This window comes from Aythya fuligula, unplaced genomic scaffold (assembly GCF_009819795.1).
Source record: "Aythya fuligula isolate bAytFul2 unplaced genomic scaffold, bAytFul2.pri scaffold_85_arrow_ctg1, whole genome shotgun sequence".
NCBI lineage: Eukaryota > Metazoa > Chordata > Aves > Anseriformes > Anatidae > Aythya > Aythya fuligula.
The window spans coordinates 21,090-36,579 of NW_022474014.1; the positions used below are offsets into that span (position 1 = coordinate 21,090).

At 60.0% G+C, this 15,490-nt stretch overlaps 1 protein-coding gene across 1 annotated transcript; it reads right to left on the reverse strand.

Annotated features, from left to right (window-relative positions):
* Positions 1-2,262: 2,262 nt before the first annotated feature.
* On the reverse strand, positions 2,263-11,265 carry LOC116501738 (mucin-3B-like). Its single transcript, XM_032207314.1, has 17 exons — positions 9,087-11,265; positions 8,894-9,001; positions 8,199-8,314; positions 7,994-8,052; positions 7,650-7,795; positions 7,236-7,301; positions 6,985-7,147; positions 6,706-6,867; positions 6,350-6,441; positions 6,183-6,238; positions 4,435-4,702; positions 4,242-4,349; positions 3,520-3,635; positions 3,315-3,373; positions 2,974-3,116; positions 2,518-2,583; positions 2,263-2,429 (listed from the first exon to the last, which is right to left on the reverse strand). Exons 1-17 carry the CDS (start codon positions 11,263-11,265, stop codon positions 2,263-2,265), a joined length of 4,074 nt encoding a protein of 1,357 aa, XP_032063205.1.
* Positions 11,266-15,490: the final 4,225 nt, after the last annotated feature.

Here is a 15,490-nt window from a genome sequence, read left to right on the forward strand (position 1 = left end):
GAAGGGGTTAACCCCCCCCAAATACCCCCCTTGTGAGCCCCCCCCCAGCACCGTGGGGTGCTGTGGGCACGGGTTGTGTGGTGGCACCCATGGGGGGGCACCCTCTGGCAGGGGATGGTGGCACCATGTCCTTGTCCCCGCGGTTCCCACGGGGAGGGGTGGAGGAAACGTGCAGGGCTCGAGTGCCAGCATAGTGGGGGGGGCCCCCCCTTTTTCCTCACCCCCGCCCTGTGCTAAAATTAGCACCGGTGTCACCTCGGTGTCACCTGTGACACCCTTAGGTGGCATTGACGTCAATGGCTGAGGTGTGGGTGGGGGCAAAGTCCAGGAGGCTCCGAAACTGCCCCATAAAAGCAGGAAGGGGGGGGGGAGTGGCGGGGGTGAGAAATGCTCCCGGTCTCCCTGCGTGGGGGGAGGGACCATGGGACACGAGGTGGGGGTCCCTTGTGTGTGTGGGGGGGGTCCCAAGAACAAGGGACGGGGGGTCCCATGGAATATGGGGGGGAGGTCCCGGGTGGGTGCTGTCCTGTGGGAGAGGATCCCATGGGAAACAAGGATGGGGAGGAGGCTATAGGGGGGGGGGGTCATGGGTGGGGGGCATCCCGTGGGGGTCTTGAGTGGGGGTCCCCACAAGATGTTCCCTTCCCCCCCCCCCCCAAATCCACAGGGGGCGTTTTCTGCACTGTAATGTCCAAATGACCCCATATCCCATGTTTTTTTTTTTTATGGGGAATTCACCACCCCAAAATGCTGAGGTTGGGGGGGGGATTTTTCAGGGATCCCCCCTGCTCCCCTCCCCTACTCCCCCCCCCTTTTCCCCAAGGAATTAACGGCCCCGTGCATGCTGGAGCCATTCCAGTACAAACCAGTAACACCAGTGACTTGATAGTTGTTTTATTTGGAATTGGAGGGGGTCCAGCCCTATGCAGGATGGGGGGGGGTGTCCTGATCCTTAAAGTGACCTTGGGGGGGACACCCCGGAAATGACATCACAGCCCTCGAAGTGAGGTCATCACCAGGAGAGCAGGGCCAGGACCAGTTTGTGCAAGCAAAGGTGGGGGCCAAATGAAGTGCTACAGGAAGGGTGGGGGTCATGACCCTAAAAGGGAGGGTCATGACCCCCAACTTGAGGTCACGACCCCCCCCAGAAGCAGGGGGGGGTATCCCACAGTGCTGTGCGCGTCCTGGGTGGGGGCAACCTCTTGGTGTCCCCTCCTCCCTGCGTGGCGATCCTCTCCGGCCTCTGCATTTGGACCTGCAGGGGGGGTATTTTTTGAGGGGGGGGGTCCCATGGTGAGGCTGTGAGTGGGGATGGGGGTCGTGTTCCCCCCTCCCCCAACATTTCCCTCCACCTGTGAACCCCCCCCCCCAGGGGTTGGAGGGAACAACTTGTACCGAGGTGTCCACGGACTTCAGGTCAACCCACATTGTGTAATGGGCACCCGTGGGGCAATGGAGCTCCACGGGGGTGCCCGGGGTGGGGGTCGCTCCAACCCCTCCCCCCCTTTATACCTTCATTTTGGATGACGATGCAGCCTGGGCGGGGTCCAGTTTTCATTCATTTCCTCATACCAGTTCTCCTTGTGCTCCTTCAGGTCGCTGGCACTGGAACAGGATGGGATGCTGTGGGGCTGTGACACTGGGGGTGGGCAGGAGGCACTGGGGGGCCAGGAGGCACCAGGGGGATCCAGGAGACACCAGAGGGGCCAAGCCCCAACCCATTGGGACCACCAGAGGTGTGGCCAAGCAGCACAGATGGGTGCGCTTGAGGACCTCCATGCATGGAGACTGCAACTGGAGACTCCATGGGTGGAGGACGTCCATGGGTGGAGGACGTCCATGGGTGTAAGGTCTATTACGGATAGAGGATCTCAACCACTGCCTGGGATCTCTCATCCATCTACCTCTCCGTCACCCCACCACCCACCAACCCTTCCTCCAGGTTCCCTCTCATGCCCGCCGCCTCCTCTCCCCCATGCTGCAGTATCCCCCCACCTCTCAGATGACTTCGGCCTCTTGGCTATGCAGAGAAGGATGGCGAGGACGAGGATGACCAAGCACAAGACTGCCACAGCCACGCTCAGGCCCACAGTCATCTTGCTGACCCGGCTCTTGCACCGATTGTCCTGGTACCAGTAGAGGTTGGTCTCACGGCAGCTGGGGGGAAGAGCACGGTGTTTTTTGGTGGGACCAAAACCCCTCAGCAGGGCCTGGGGACTGGAGGTGGTGTGCTTCATGTCCACCACGGCATCCCCTCAGCCCTTACAAGCACTGGGGGCCATTGTGGGTGAGCTGGCACTGCCCCTCGTTGCAGTCGATGGCACTGGCAGTGTTGGCCGAGCAGTTGGACACGCAGGTGAGGCCGCTTTTGGTGATGTTGGGGTAGTAGAAGTCCTTGAAGTCACTGGGTGCGACCTGGTGGCAATACGCTGCGGACAGCACGGGGGTTGGCCGGGGGGAGACACCCATGACCCCAAGCTCATGGTCAGCCCTGAGCAGCCCACCCCATGGGCTCACCTGTTGCATTGAACTCATACGAGGGTTGGGCGATCGTCACTTCGGAGGCGTTGAAGCAGAAGGTGCCTGGGAAGGAGAGGGAGAGGCCGTGTGGAAGAGGCCCAGGCCTCAGGGGTCTCCAAGGCCCCCAACCCTGTCCCTGGAGGCCCCAACTCTGCTTCAGGCCTAGGCCCGAATGGATCCCCAGGGCCTCAGCCATGTCCAGGATGCCCCAACGCCATCCCCAGGGTCCAAAGCATGTCCCTGGAGGCCACAACCTTGTCCCCAAGACAAGGCCTGAATGGTTCCACAGGGCCCCAACCATGTCCCATGAATACTCCAACCATGCCTCCAAGGCCTATGTCCAAAGGGGTGCCAAGGGACCCAACACTGTCATGGAGGACACAACCTCATCATGGAGGGCCCCAAACCCATCACGGAGGACCCCAACCCTGTCCCTAGGGGGGAGAGGCTCACTGTTATCAGTGCAGTTTTCCTGCTGGGCCGCTGCTTGGACGATCTCCTCCACATTCTTGGTGACGTTATCGATCTTCTTTACGGTATCAGTGGTCACCGGCACAGCAACGATGACGGTGTGATTCACCACGATGCTGCCGTTCCTGAGAGGACACCCCAATGCCCGTTGGTGTAGCCCCAGTGCCAGTTGGGGCATCCCAATGTCCCCTCTTCATTGACCAGCATGAGGCCAGTTGGAGCACCCCAATACCAGTTGGAGCACCTCAGTGGTAATCAAAGCACTCAATGCCCACTGGAGCACCCTGAAACCCTTTCCCAGAGGCCAGCAGCCCAACACTCACGACAGACTCAGGATCTTGATGCCCTGGTAGCCTTCAATGTTGCGGTAGTAGATTTCCATCTGGAAGAGAAGGAGGCCACAGGCCAGTTATCGGTGCCCCACTCCCTTCCCTCGCAAGTTCCTTCCCCACCTTGGATTTCCCACAAAGCAAGCACACCCCTGACAAGGACAGAGAAGACCCCAGGGGGGCAAGAACAGCATCCCACCTGCAGGGTGAAGTTGTGGACGAAGCTCTTGTAGCCTTCGGAGTTTTCGTTTCGGAGGTCCTCGGTGAACTCCCGGTTGGTGACCCGCAGCTCCACGCTCACGGACACGTTGGTTTCTTTGGGGGAAGGCAGGAGATGAGACTCAGGAGTAGAAGACGAACCCGGCATGACCATGGGCATTGCTGCTGTGCCTTGAAGGCACTAATGAGCCTTAAGAGCCCCAACCAGCCTCACCTGAGACCTGCAGCCCCTGCTTATTGATGCGGGAAGGGGCATTTAAGGGCAGACCCCCAGTCCTTTGGAGGTGTGTGAATGGGGACCTGTTCCTGGACTGCTTCTGGCTGCTGCTTGGACCTCAGCTGTGGTTCCCCGCTTCACCCCATGCTTCTCTGTGCACCCTTGGGTGCTGAGGGAGCTTGTAGTGATTGGGGAACTCCTTACTCATATCTTTGGGTGCCCCAGGACAAGGCACTAGTTGGACAACACCTTGCCCACACCTTTAGGTGCTGTAGGACCTTGTGCTTGTTGGGAAACACCTTGCCCACACCTTTGGGTGCTCCATGATAACACCCTGTTTAGTGAACTCAGTGCCAACACCTTTAGGTGCTGTGGGTTCATGCCCTGCTCAGAGACCATGCCCTCCCCATGAGGAAGCCCCCTCCTGCTTCTCCCCTGTAGATATACCCCCCAAGGGCTGGAGGTGGGTGCAGAGAGCTCCCTACCGGCTTTGGTCTCGATGCTGCTCCCGACGTAACTGCAGGTGGTGCCCGTGTATCCCGGGAGACACACGCATTGGCCGTTGACCCAAGTGCCTCCATTTTCGCAGACCCCTGGAAAAGACCGGGTGAGGTGGGGCTGGGAGGTGTGGGGTGAGGAACCTGCCCTGGAGGCAGCTAAGGGTGGGAGGGGTGGTACCTGGGGTGGTGGTGGTGGTTGTGGTGATGGTGGTGGTGGTAGTGGTGGTGGTGGTAGTGGTTGGCCTCGTGGTGGTGGTGTTCGGCCTCGAGATGGTGGTTGGGCTCGAGGCGCTGGTCGGGCTCGAGGTGATGCTGGTGGTCAGGTTCGAGGTGGTGGGCAGGCTCGAGTTGATGCTGGTGGTTGGGCTCATGGTGGTGGTGGTGTTCGGGACCATGGTGGTGGAATTAGTGCTGAGGCTCGTGGCTGTTGCAGCTGATGTGGGTACCTCAGTGGACGTGTTTACTGCAGTACTCACAGTGCTCATAGGGCTCGTGGTATTGCCTGTGTACAGCGTGAGCGCAGCTCAGCCAAGTCCTCCTTGGTGTTGTCATCTCTCAGACGTGGGAAAGGACTTCCCTGTTCCCTTCCCTTCCCCCCAGTCCAGGTTCTCGCCTCTCATCCGGGTCACCCTCTCCCGTGAGCTGCCCGCACTTTGCCCCCCTCAGCAGCCCCACCTTGCCTTCCAACTTTCCCTTCGCCCCATCCTTCCTTCCCCGTGTCCTCTCCCCTCCACCTTCTGCCTCGCTTTTGCTTTCGCCCCACACCCTCCTCAGGTCTGTTTGCACACCTGTGGGGTGTGCAAGGTGCGGTGGGGTGAGGATGCACGTGACCACCTCGGGAGCTTCATGTGAGGACAGACCTCTGGGAGGACAAATTCTAGGCCTCCACCCCCCCTTGTCACTGCTGGCACCCCAGGGAAGGGATTTGAGGGGTTTACCCATCCCCCTCCCCAATGTCCTTGTCCCCGTCCTTGTCTCTAGCCCCATCCCCAACATCCCCAATGTCCCTGTCCCCACTGGGACGGTGCCACCTCGGGCTACGGAGGCCGATTCCCCTCTCAGCCTCCCCAGTGCACCCCGAGGAGATGTCCCAGGAGAGGCCGCCCCCTCCTGCCCCCCACATCAGCATTTCAGTGCCCTCCACCTGGTCTCCACTCACCCGCTGCAACCCCGCAGAGGAGGAGGAGGAAGAGGAGGATGAAGACTCGGGTGCAAGCCCCCATCTTGGTGCCCCCCAACCCCCCAGTGCCACCAGCAGCATCCTGGTGCGGAGCCATGCCTGGGGCAGGAGTGGCAGTGGGGAACTTTGCCCCTCTGTGGGGAGGAGCCACGCGTCCCTGCCTGGAGCTTCCCCAGGACAAGTAATTAACAGCCCCATGCATGCTGGAGCCATCCCAGTACAAACCAGTGACACCAGTGACTTGATACTTATTTATTTGGAATTGGAGGGGGTCAAGACCTATGCAGGGGGAAGAGGGGGAGTCCTGACCCTTAAAGTGACCTGTGTGTGTGTGGGGAGAACACCCTGGAAATGACGTCGTGGCCCACCAAGTGAGGTCATCACCAGGAGAACAGGGCCCGGACCAGTATGTGCAGGCAGAGGTTGGGGCCAAATGAAGTGCTATAGGAAGGGTGGGAGTCATGACCCTAAAAGTGAGGGCCATGAGCCCCAACTTGAGGTCATGATACCTCCCGAAAAGCAAGGGTTATCCCACAGTGCTGTGTGGCTCCCTGGGGGGAGAGGAGGCAGCCTCCTGGTGTCCCCTCCTCCCAGCTCAGAGCTCCGTGGTGATCCTCTCCGGCCTCTGGATTTGGACCTGTGGGGAATTTTTTAAGGTGGGGGGGTTCACATGGTGAGTCCATTAGAGCAGTGGGGGTGCTACCCCTCATATGTCCCCCCCCCTTCAGGTGGGTGGGGGGACCTACCTTTGCCGAGGTGTCCACGGACTGCAGGTCAACCCGCATGGTGTCCTCATGGGCACCTGTGGGGTGAAGGAGCTCAATGGGGATGCCCCGGGTGGGGGTTCCACTAACTGCCCCATCCCATCATCCCATCGTGGGGGTCAGTGGATTCCCCCCCTCCAACCCCATACCATCATTCTGGATGGTGAAGCCCCCAGGGGCTTTCCAGTTTTCATCCTCTTCCTCGTACCACTGCTCCTTGGTCTCTTTCAGGTCGCTGTACCTGGGGGGGGCATAGAGGCTGTGACATCAGGAGTGTGACTGGAGGCAACTGGGGGGGGTCATGTAAGCACCGGGGGGGGCAAGTTAAGCTCCATCAGGACCACCAGAGGTGGAGGCAAGCACCGTGGATGGGTGTGTTTGAGGACCTCCATGATTGGAGGCCCTTCCCAGATGGAGGACCACCATGGACCAAGGAGGGCCTCCGCTTGTGGAGGTCCTCCCGTGCCCACCACCTACCCCTCCCTTCTCCATGGGGATTCCCCACCTGTCCGACAACTTCAGCCTCCTGGCCCTGAAGATGAAGGCAGCAAGGCCAAAGATGACCAAGCACAAGACCGCCACGGCCAGGCCCATGCCCACGGCCATCTTGCTGACCCGGCTACTGCACCGATCGCCTTGGTACCAGTAGAGGTTGGTCTCACGGCAGCTGTGGGGAGGAGATGTGGGGCTGAGTGTGGTGCTGAGACCACTGGTCCTTTGGTGGGGCCAAGAGCCCTCAGCGGGGCCCTGGAGGTGTCCCTGGGGGTGTCCTCGTGCTACTTACAAGCACTGGGGACCTCTCAGGGTGAGCTGGCACTGCCCCTCGTTGCAGTCGATGGCACTGGCAGTGTTGGCCGAGCAGTTGGACACGCAGGTGAGGCCGTTTTTGGTGGTGTTGGGGTAGTAGAAGTCCTTGAAGCCATTGGGTGTGACCTGGCGGCAATACTCTGTGGACGGCATGGGGGTTGGCCGGGGGGAGATGCCCCTGGAGCCCTGCCCATGATTAACTGCAAACAACCCACCCCACGGGCTCACCTGTTGCGTTGAACTCATACGAGGGTTGGGCGATCGTCACTTCGGAGGCGTTGAAGCAGAAGGTGCCTGGGAAGGAGAGGGAGAGGCCGTGTGGAAGAGGCCCAGGCCTCAGGGGTCTCCAAGGCCCCCGACTCTGTCTACAGAGGCCTCAGCTCTGCCCCAGGCCTAGGCCCGAATGGATCCCTAGGGCCTTAACCATGTCCAGGATGCCCCAACACCATCCCCAGGGCCCCAAGTGTGTCCCTGGAGGCCACAACCTCGTCCCCAAGGCCAGGCCTGAACAGTTCCCCAGGGCCCCAACCATGTCCCATGAATACTCCAACCATGCCCCCAGGGCCTAGGTCCAAAGTGGTCCCAAGGTCCCCAGCCTCATCTTGGAGTTCCCACCCGTGTCCCTGGGGGGCAGAGGCTCACTGTTTTCTGTGCAGTTTTCATGCTGGGCCGCTGCTTGGACGATCTCCTTCTCCACATTCTTGGTGACGTTACCGATCTTCTCTACAGTATCAGCGGTCACCGGCACAGCAACGATGACGGTGTGATTCACCACGATGCTGCCCGGTCTGAGGGGACACCCCAATGCCCGTTGGTGTAGCCCCAATAGCAGTTGGAGCACCCCAATAACCCTTCATCATTGACCAGCATGAGGCCAGTTGGAGCACCCCAATACCAGTTGGAGCACCTCAGTGGTAATCAAAGCACTCAATGCCCACTGGAGCACCCTGAAACCCTTTCCCAGAGGCCAGCAGCCCAACACTCACGACAGACTCAGGATCTTGATGCCCTGGTAGCCTTCAATGTTGCGGTAGTAGATTTCCATCTGGAAGAGAAGGAGGCCTTAGGCCAGTTATCGGTGCCCCACTCCCTTCCCTCACAAGTTCCTTCCCCACCTTGGTTTCCCCCCAAAGCAAGCACACCCCTGACAAGGACAGAGAAGACCCCAGGGGGGCAAGAACAGCATCCCACCTGCAGGGTGAAGGTGAGGACGAAGCTCTTGTAGCCTTTGGAGCTTTCGTTTCGGAGGTCCTCGGTGAACTCCTGGTTGGTGACCCGCAGCTCCACGCTCACAGACACGTTGGTTTCTTTTGAGGAATGCAGGAGATTGAACTCAGGATTAGAAGACAACCCCAGCACCTTGGGCATTGCTGCTGTGCCCTGCAGGGCAGTAATGAGCCTTAACAGCCCCAACCAGCCTCACCTGGGACCTGCAGCCCTTGCTTATAGATGCAGGGGAGGAATTTAAGGGCAGGCCCCTGGTCCTCTGGAGCTGTGCTGAGGGGGACCTGTTCCTGGACTGCTTCTGTCTGCTGCTTGGACCTCAACGGTGGTTCCCTGTCCTGCCCTTTGCTTCTCCCTGCACCTTTGGGTGCTGTGGGAGCTTGTGGTGTTTGGCGAACTCCTTACCCACACCTTTGGTGCTGTAGGACTTTGTGCTGGTTGGGGAAGATTTTGCCTGCAACATTGGCTGCCCCAGGATAACACCTGGGTTGGAGAACTCACTGCCAGCACCTTTGGGTGCTGTGGACCCATGGCCTAGTTGAGGTCCACACCCGTGGCCATGGTCACTCCTGACTTGCCCTCCCCATGAGGAAGCCCCCTCCTGCTTCTCCCCAGAAGATATACCCCCCAAGGGCTTGAGGTGGGTGCAGAGGGCTCCCTACCAGCTTTGGTCTCGATGCTGCTCTCGATGGAACTGCAGGTGTTGCCCGTGTATCCCGGGGGACACACACATTGGCCGTTGACCCAAGTGCCTCCATTTTCACAGACCCCTGGAAAAGACCGGGTTAGGTGTGGTTGGGAGGTACAGGGCGAGGAACCTGCCCTGGAGGCAGCTAAGTGTGGGAGGGGTGGTACCTGGGGTAGTGGTAGTGGGGGTAGTGGTTGGGCTCATGGTGCTGGTCGTGGTGGTTGTGGTGGTAGTGGTAGTGGTGGTAGTGGTAGTGGTTGAGTGCGTAGTGGTGGTGGTCGGCTTCGTAGTCGTGGTGGTGGTGGTCGGAAGGGTGGTGGTGTTGGTGGCACCAGTGGTCATCATGGTGGTGGTTGTGGGGCTGGTGGTGTTTCCAGAAGTGGTCATGGGGCTGTTGATGGTCGTGGTGACATCTGTGGGACTGGTGGTGGTGCTGGGGGTGGTTGTTGTCACCAAACTCGTGGTTGCTGCACTAGAAGCGGTGGGTGTGGAAGAAATATCTGGAGCAGTGCTGCTGGTGGTTGTGAGGGCGCTGGAGCCAGTGATGTTGGTGGTCGTGGGGATGCTGCTGGTGGGGGTGCTAGGGGAGTCAGGGGTTGGGGGGGTGACAGAGGAGGTCAGGGTTGAGGTGGAGACAGAGGAGGTTGGGGTAAGGGCAGAGGTGGAGGAGTCAGGGGTTGAGGCGGGGGAGGAGGAGGTCGGAGTTGCAGTCAAAGTGGTGGGGTCTAGGGTCGGGGTGGAGTTGGTAGGGTCCAGGGTCACAGTGGAGGGGTCTGGGGTTGTCATGGCAGAGGGGTCCGGCGTTGTCAAAGTGGAGGAGTCCGGGGTCGTCGTGGCAGAGGGGTCCGGGGTCGTTGTGTCAGAGGGGTCCAGGGTCGTCGTGGCAGAGGGGTCTGGTGTCGTTGTGTCAAAGGGGTCTGGGGTCGTTGTGGCAGAGGGCTCCGGGGTCGTCGTGTCAGAGGTGTCCGGGGTCATCGTGGCAGAGGTGTCCAGGATCGTTGTGTCAGAGGTGTCCGGGGTCATCGTGGCAGAGGCATTCGGGGTCGTTGTGTCAGAGGTGTCCGGGATCGTTGTGTCAGAGGTGTCCGGGGTCATCGTGGCAGAGGCATTCGGGGTCATTGTGTCAGAGGTGTCCGGGATCGTTGTGTCAGAGGTGTCCGGGGTCATCGTGGCAGAGACATTCGGGGTCGTTGTGTCAGAGGTGTCCGGGATCGTTGTGTCAGAGGTGTCCGGGGTCATCGTGGCAGAGACATTCGGGGTCGTTGTGTCAGAGGTGTCCGGGATCGTTGTGTCAGAGGTGTCCGGGGTCATCGTGGCAGAGGCATTCGGGGTCGTTGTGTCAGAGGTGTCCGGGATCGTTGTGTCAGAGGTGTCCGGGGTCATCGTGGCAGAGGCATTCGGGGTCGTTGTGTCAGAGGTGTCCGGGATCGTTGTGTCAGAGGTGTCCGGGGTCATCGTGGCAGAGACATTCGGGGTCGTTGTGTCAGAGGTGTCCGGGATCGTTGTGTCAGAGGTGTCCGGGGTCATCGTGGCAGAGGCATTCGGGGTCGTTGTGTCAGAGGTGTCCGGGATCGTTGTGTCAGAGGTGTCCGGGGTCATCGTGGCAGAGGCATTCGGGGTCGTTGTGTCAGAGGTGTCCGGGATCGTTGTGTCGGAGGTGTCCGGGGTCATCGTGGCAGAGGCATTCGGGGTCGTTGTGTCAGAGGTGTCCGGGATCGTTGTGTCAGAGGTGTCCGGGGTCATCGTGGCAGAGACATTCGGGGTCGTTGTGTCAGAGGTGTCCGGGATTGTTGTGTCAGAGGTGTCCGGGGTCATCGTGGCAGAGGCATTCGGGGTCGTTGTGTCAGAGGTGTCCGGGGTCATCGTGTCAGAGGTGTCCGGGGTCATCGTGGCAGAGGCATTCGGGGTCATCGTGTCAGAGGTGTCCGGGATCGTTGTGTCAGAGGTGTCCGGGGTCATCGTGTCAGAGGTGTCCGGGATCGTTGTGTCAGAGGTGTCCGGGGTCATCGTGGCAGAGGCATTCGGGGTCGTTGTGTCAGAGGGGTCCGGGGTCATCGTGTCAGAGGTGTCCGGGATTGTTGTGTCAGAGGTGTCCGGGGTCATCGTGGCAGAGGTGTCCGGGATCGTTGTGTCAGAGGTGTCCGGGGTCATCGTGGCAGAGGCATTCGGGGTCGTTGTGTCAGAGGTGTCCGGGATCGTTGTGTCAGAGGTGTCCGGGATCGTCGTGGCAGAGGTGTCCGGGGTTGTTGGGTAAGAGGACTCTGGGGTTGTCAAGGTGGAGGCCGAGGGTACCAGGGTTGAAGTGGAGATGTCCGGGGTCGTTGTGGTGGAGGGGTTCGGGGTCATAGCAGAGGTGGCAGTGGTTGATGTTGAGGTGGTGATGGGGGAGTCAGAGTGGGAGAAGAAGCAGTTAACAGCTGTGCGGCCTCCCTTCCTCTCACCCTTGGTCAGAGCTGGGCGAGACCTCCCCTCGTCTTCCTCCTTCTCTGCAACCCTTGGTCTTGTAGCTTTGACCTCCAGCTCGCAGCCCTGCAATCCGCCCCAGCCCGTCCTGAGCCTGCCTGCTACATTTACACATTCCAGCCTCACCTGCCTCCAGTCTCCACCCTCGACTTCACACTTTCAGTTTCTCCTCCCCTTTCGTTTTCCTCCCATGCCCTTTCCATGCCTGTTTGCACAGCTGTGGGGTGTGTAAGGATCAGAGGGGTGAGGACACACATGTGTGTACCTACAGGGCCTCTCGTAGGGACAGGGACAGACGGGAGGACAAATTTTTGGCTTTCACACCCCCTTGTCACTGCCATGGCCCTGGGGTAGGTTGTCCCCCTCCCTGTCCCCAATGACTTTGTTTCCCTCCTTGTCCTTGTCCCCCTCTTTGTCATTGTCCCCCTCCCCAATGTCCCTGTCCCCCTCCCCAATGTTCCTGTCCCTGTCCCCACCAGGACAGAGCCACCTCGGGCCGTGGAGGCCGATTCCCCCCTCAGCCTCCCCAACACACCCTAAGGAGATGCCCCAGGGGTCACCGCCCCCTCCCACCCCCCACGACTGCATTTCGATGCCCCCTGCCCGGGCTGCACTCACCCATTGCAACCCCACAGAGGAGGAAGAGAAAGAGGAGGAGGAAGGCCCGGGTGCAAGACCCCATCTTGGTGCCCCCCAGTCCCGCAGCACTGCCAGCAGCGTCCTGGTGCGGAGTCTTGCCTGGGGCAGGAGTGGCGATGGGGAACTTTGCTCCTCTGAGGGGAGGAGCTGTGCATCCCCACTTGGGGCTGCCTCAGGGGAAGGGATTAACTGCCCCGTGCATGCTGGAGCCATCCCAGTACAAACCAGTGCCACCAGTGCCTTAGTAGTTATTTATGGGGAATTGGAGCAGGTCCGGTCATCCCAGTACAAACCAGTGACACCAGTGACTTGATACTTATTTATTTGGAATTGGAGGGGGTCCAGCCCTATGCAGGGGGAAGGGAGGGGGTCCTGACCCTTAAAGTGACCTGTGGGGGGGATGGGGACAATACCCTGGAAATGACGTCATGGCCCCCCAAGTGAGGTCATCACCAGGAGAGCAGGGCCAGGACGAGTCTGTGCAAGCAAGAGTTGGGGGCCCAATGAAGTGCTAAAGAAAGGGTGGAGGTTGTGACCCTAAAAGGCAGGGCCGTGATCTCCAACTTGAGGTCATGACCCCCCCAAAAGCAGGGGGGGTATCCCAAAGTGCTGTGTGGGTCCTAGGGGGGGGAGAGGCAGCAGCCTCCTGGTGTCCCCCCCTCTCCGTGCTCAGAGCTCCGTGGCGATCCTCTCCGGCCTCTGGATCTGGACCTGGGGGGGAGAAGATGGGGGTTAAGAGGGGGGGGTGTCTCATGGTGAGGTCATGAGAGGGGTGGGGGTGCTACCCCTATGTGTCCCCCCACCCATGTCCCCCCCCCCTTAGATGGGTGGGGGACTTACCTGTGCCGAGGTATCCACGGACTGCAGGTCAACCCGCATGGTGTCCTCATGAGCACCTGTGGGGTGAAGGAGCTCAATGGGGATGCCCCGGGTGGGGGTCCCACCAACCCCCTCATCCCATCATCCCATAAGTGGGTTCCCCCCCTCCAACCCCATACCTTCATTCTGGATGGTGAAGCCCCCAGGGGCTTTCCAGTTTTCATCCTCTTCCTCGTACCAGTGCTGCTTGGTCTCCGTCAGGTCGCTGGACCTGGGGGGTATAGAGGTTGTGGCATCGGGTGGGGGCCTGGAGGCAACTGGGGGGTCTTGGAGGCACTGAGGGGGGCCAAGCCCTGCTCAGTCAGGACCACCAGAGGTGGGGCAAGCACCACGGATGGGTGCCCATGAGGACTTCCATGGATGGAGACTCTACAACTGGAGACTCCACAGAGGACCTCTACTTGTGGAGTTCCTCCCGTGCCCACCAACTACCACTCCCAACCCCACAGAGTTTCCCCACCTGTCCAACCACTTCTGCCTCTTGGCCCTGAAGAGGAAGGCGGCAAGGACGAAGATGACCAAGCACAAGACCGCCACGGCCAGGCCCATGCCCACGGCCATCTTGCTGACCCGGCTCTTGCACCGATCACCTTGGTACCAGTAGAGGTTGGTCTCACGGCAGCTGTGGGGAGGAGATGTGGGGCTGAGTGCGGTGCCGAGACCACCGGCTAGGCCCATGGTCCTTGGTTCTTGGCCCCCCACAAGAGGGGGGCCAAGAGCCCCCATCAGGGCCCTGGAGGTGTCCCTGGGGGTGTCCTCGTGCTACTTACAAGCACTGGGGACCTCTCAGGGTGAGCTGGCACTGCCCCTCGTTGCAGTCGATGGCACTGGCAGTGTTGGCCGAGCAGTTGGACACGCAGGTGAGGCCGTTTTTGGTGGTGTTGGGGTAGTAGAAGTCCTTGAAGCCATTGGGTGTGACCTGGCGGCAATACTCTGTGGACGGCATGGGGGTTGGCCGGGGGGAGATGCCCCTGGAGCCCTGCCCATGATTAACTGCAAACAACCCACCCCACAGGCTCACCTGTTGCGTTGAACTCATACGAGGGTTGGGCGATCGTCACTTCGGAGGCGTTGAAGCAGAAGGTGCCTGGGAAGGAGAGGGAGAGGCCGTGTGGAAGAGGCCCAGGCCTCAGGGGTCTCCAAGGCCCCCAACTCTGTCTACAGAGGCCTCAGCTCTGCTTCAGGCCTAGGCCTGATTGGATTCCAAGGACCTCAGCCATGTCCAGGATGTCTCAACCCTGTCCAAAGGGCCCCAAGCCAGTCCCCAGAGGCCAAAACCTTGTCCCCAAGGCCTAGGCCCGAAAGGTTCCCCAGGGCCCCAACCCTGTCCTCGGAAGACTCCAACCATGCCCCCAAGGCCTAGGCCCGAAGTGGTCCCAAGGGCCCCAACCCCATCATGGAGGGCCCAAACTCTGTCCCTGGGGGTCCCACCCCAACCCTGGGGGGCAGAGGCTCACTGTTTTCTGTGCAGTTTTCATGCTGGGCCGCTGCTTGGACGATCTCCTCCTGCACATTCTTGGTGACGTTACCGATCTTCTCTACGGTATCAGCGGTCACCGGCACAGCAACGATGACGGTGTGATTCACCACGATGCTGCCCGGTCTGAGGGGACACCCCAATGCCCATTGGTGTAGCCCCAATACCAGTTGGAGCACCCCAATGTCCCCTCTTCATTGACCAGCATGAGGCCAGTTGGAGCACCCCAATACCAGTTGGAGCACCTCAGTGGTAATCAAAGCACTCAATGCCCACTGGAGCACCCTGAAACCCTTTCCCAGAGGCCAGCAGCCCAACACTCACGACAGACTCAGGATCTTGATGCCCTGGTAGCCTTCAATGTTGCGGTAGATGATTTCCATCTGGAAGAGAAGGAGGCCACAGGCCAGTTATCGGTGCCCCACTCCCTTCCCTCACAAGTTCCTTCTCCACCTTGGATTTCTCCCAAAGCAAGCACACCCCTGACAAGGACAGAGAAGACCCCAGGGGGGCAAGAACAGCATCCCACCTGCAGGGTGAAGGTGAGGACGAAGCTCTTGTAGACTTGGGAGCTTTCGTTATGGAGGTCCTCGGTGAACTCCTGGTTGGTGACCCGCAGCTCCACGCTCACGGACACATTGGTTTCTTTTGAGGAATGCAGGAGATTGAACTCAGGATTAGAAGACAACCCCAGCACCTTGGGCATTGCTGCTGTGCCCTGCAGGGCAGTAATGAGCCTTAACAGCCCCAACCAGCCTCACCTGGGACCTGCAGCCCCTGCTTATTGATGCGGGGAGGGGCATTTAAGGGCAAGCCCCCAGTCTTCTGGAGGTGTGTTAATGGAGACCTGTTCCTGGACTGCTTCTGGCTGCTGCTTGGCCCTCCTCTATGGTGCCATTCCCTGTTTTTCTCCCTGCACCTTTGGGTGCTGTGGGAGTGGTTGTGATGGTTGAAGAATTCTTTACTCACATGTTTGGGTGCTCCAGGACAAGGCACTGGTTGGAGAAGTCCTTACCCACACCTTTGGGTGCTGTAGGACTTTGTGCTGGTTGGGAAACCCCTTGCCCACAACGCTAGGTGCTACAGGATAACACCCAGGTTGGAGAACTCATT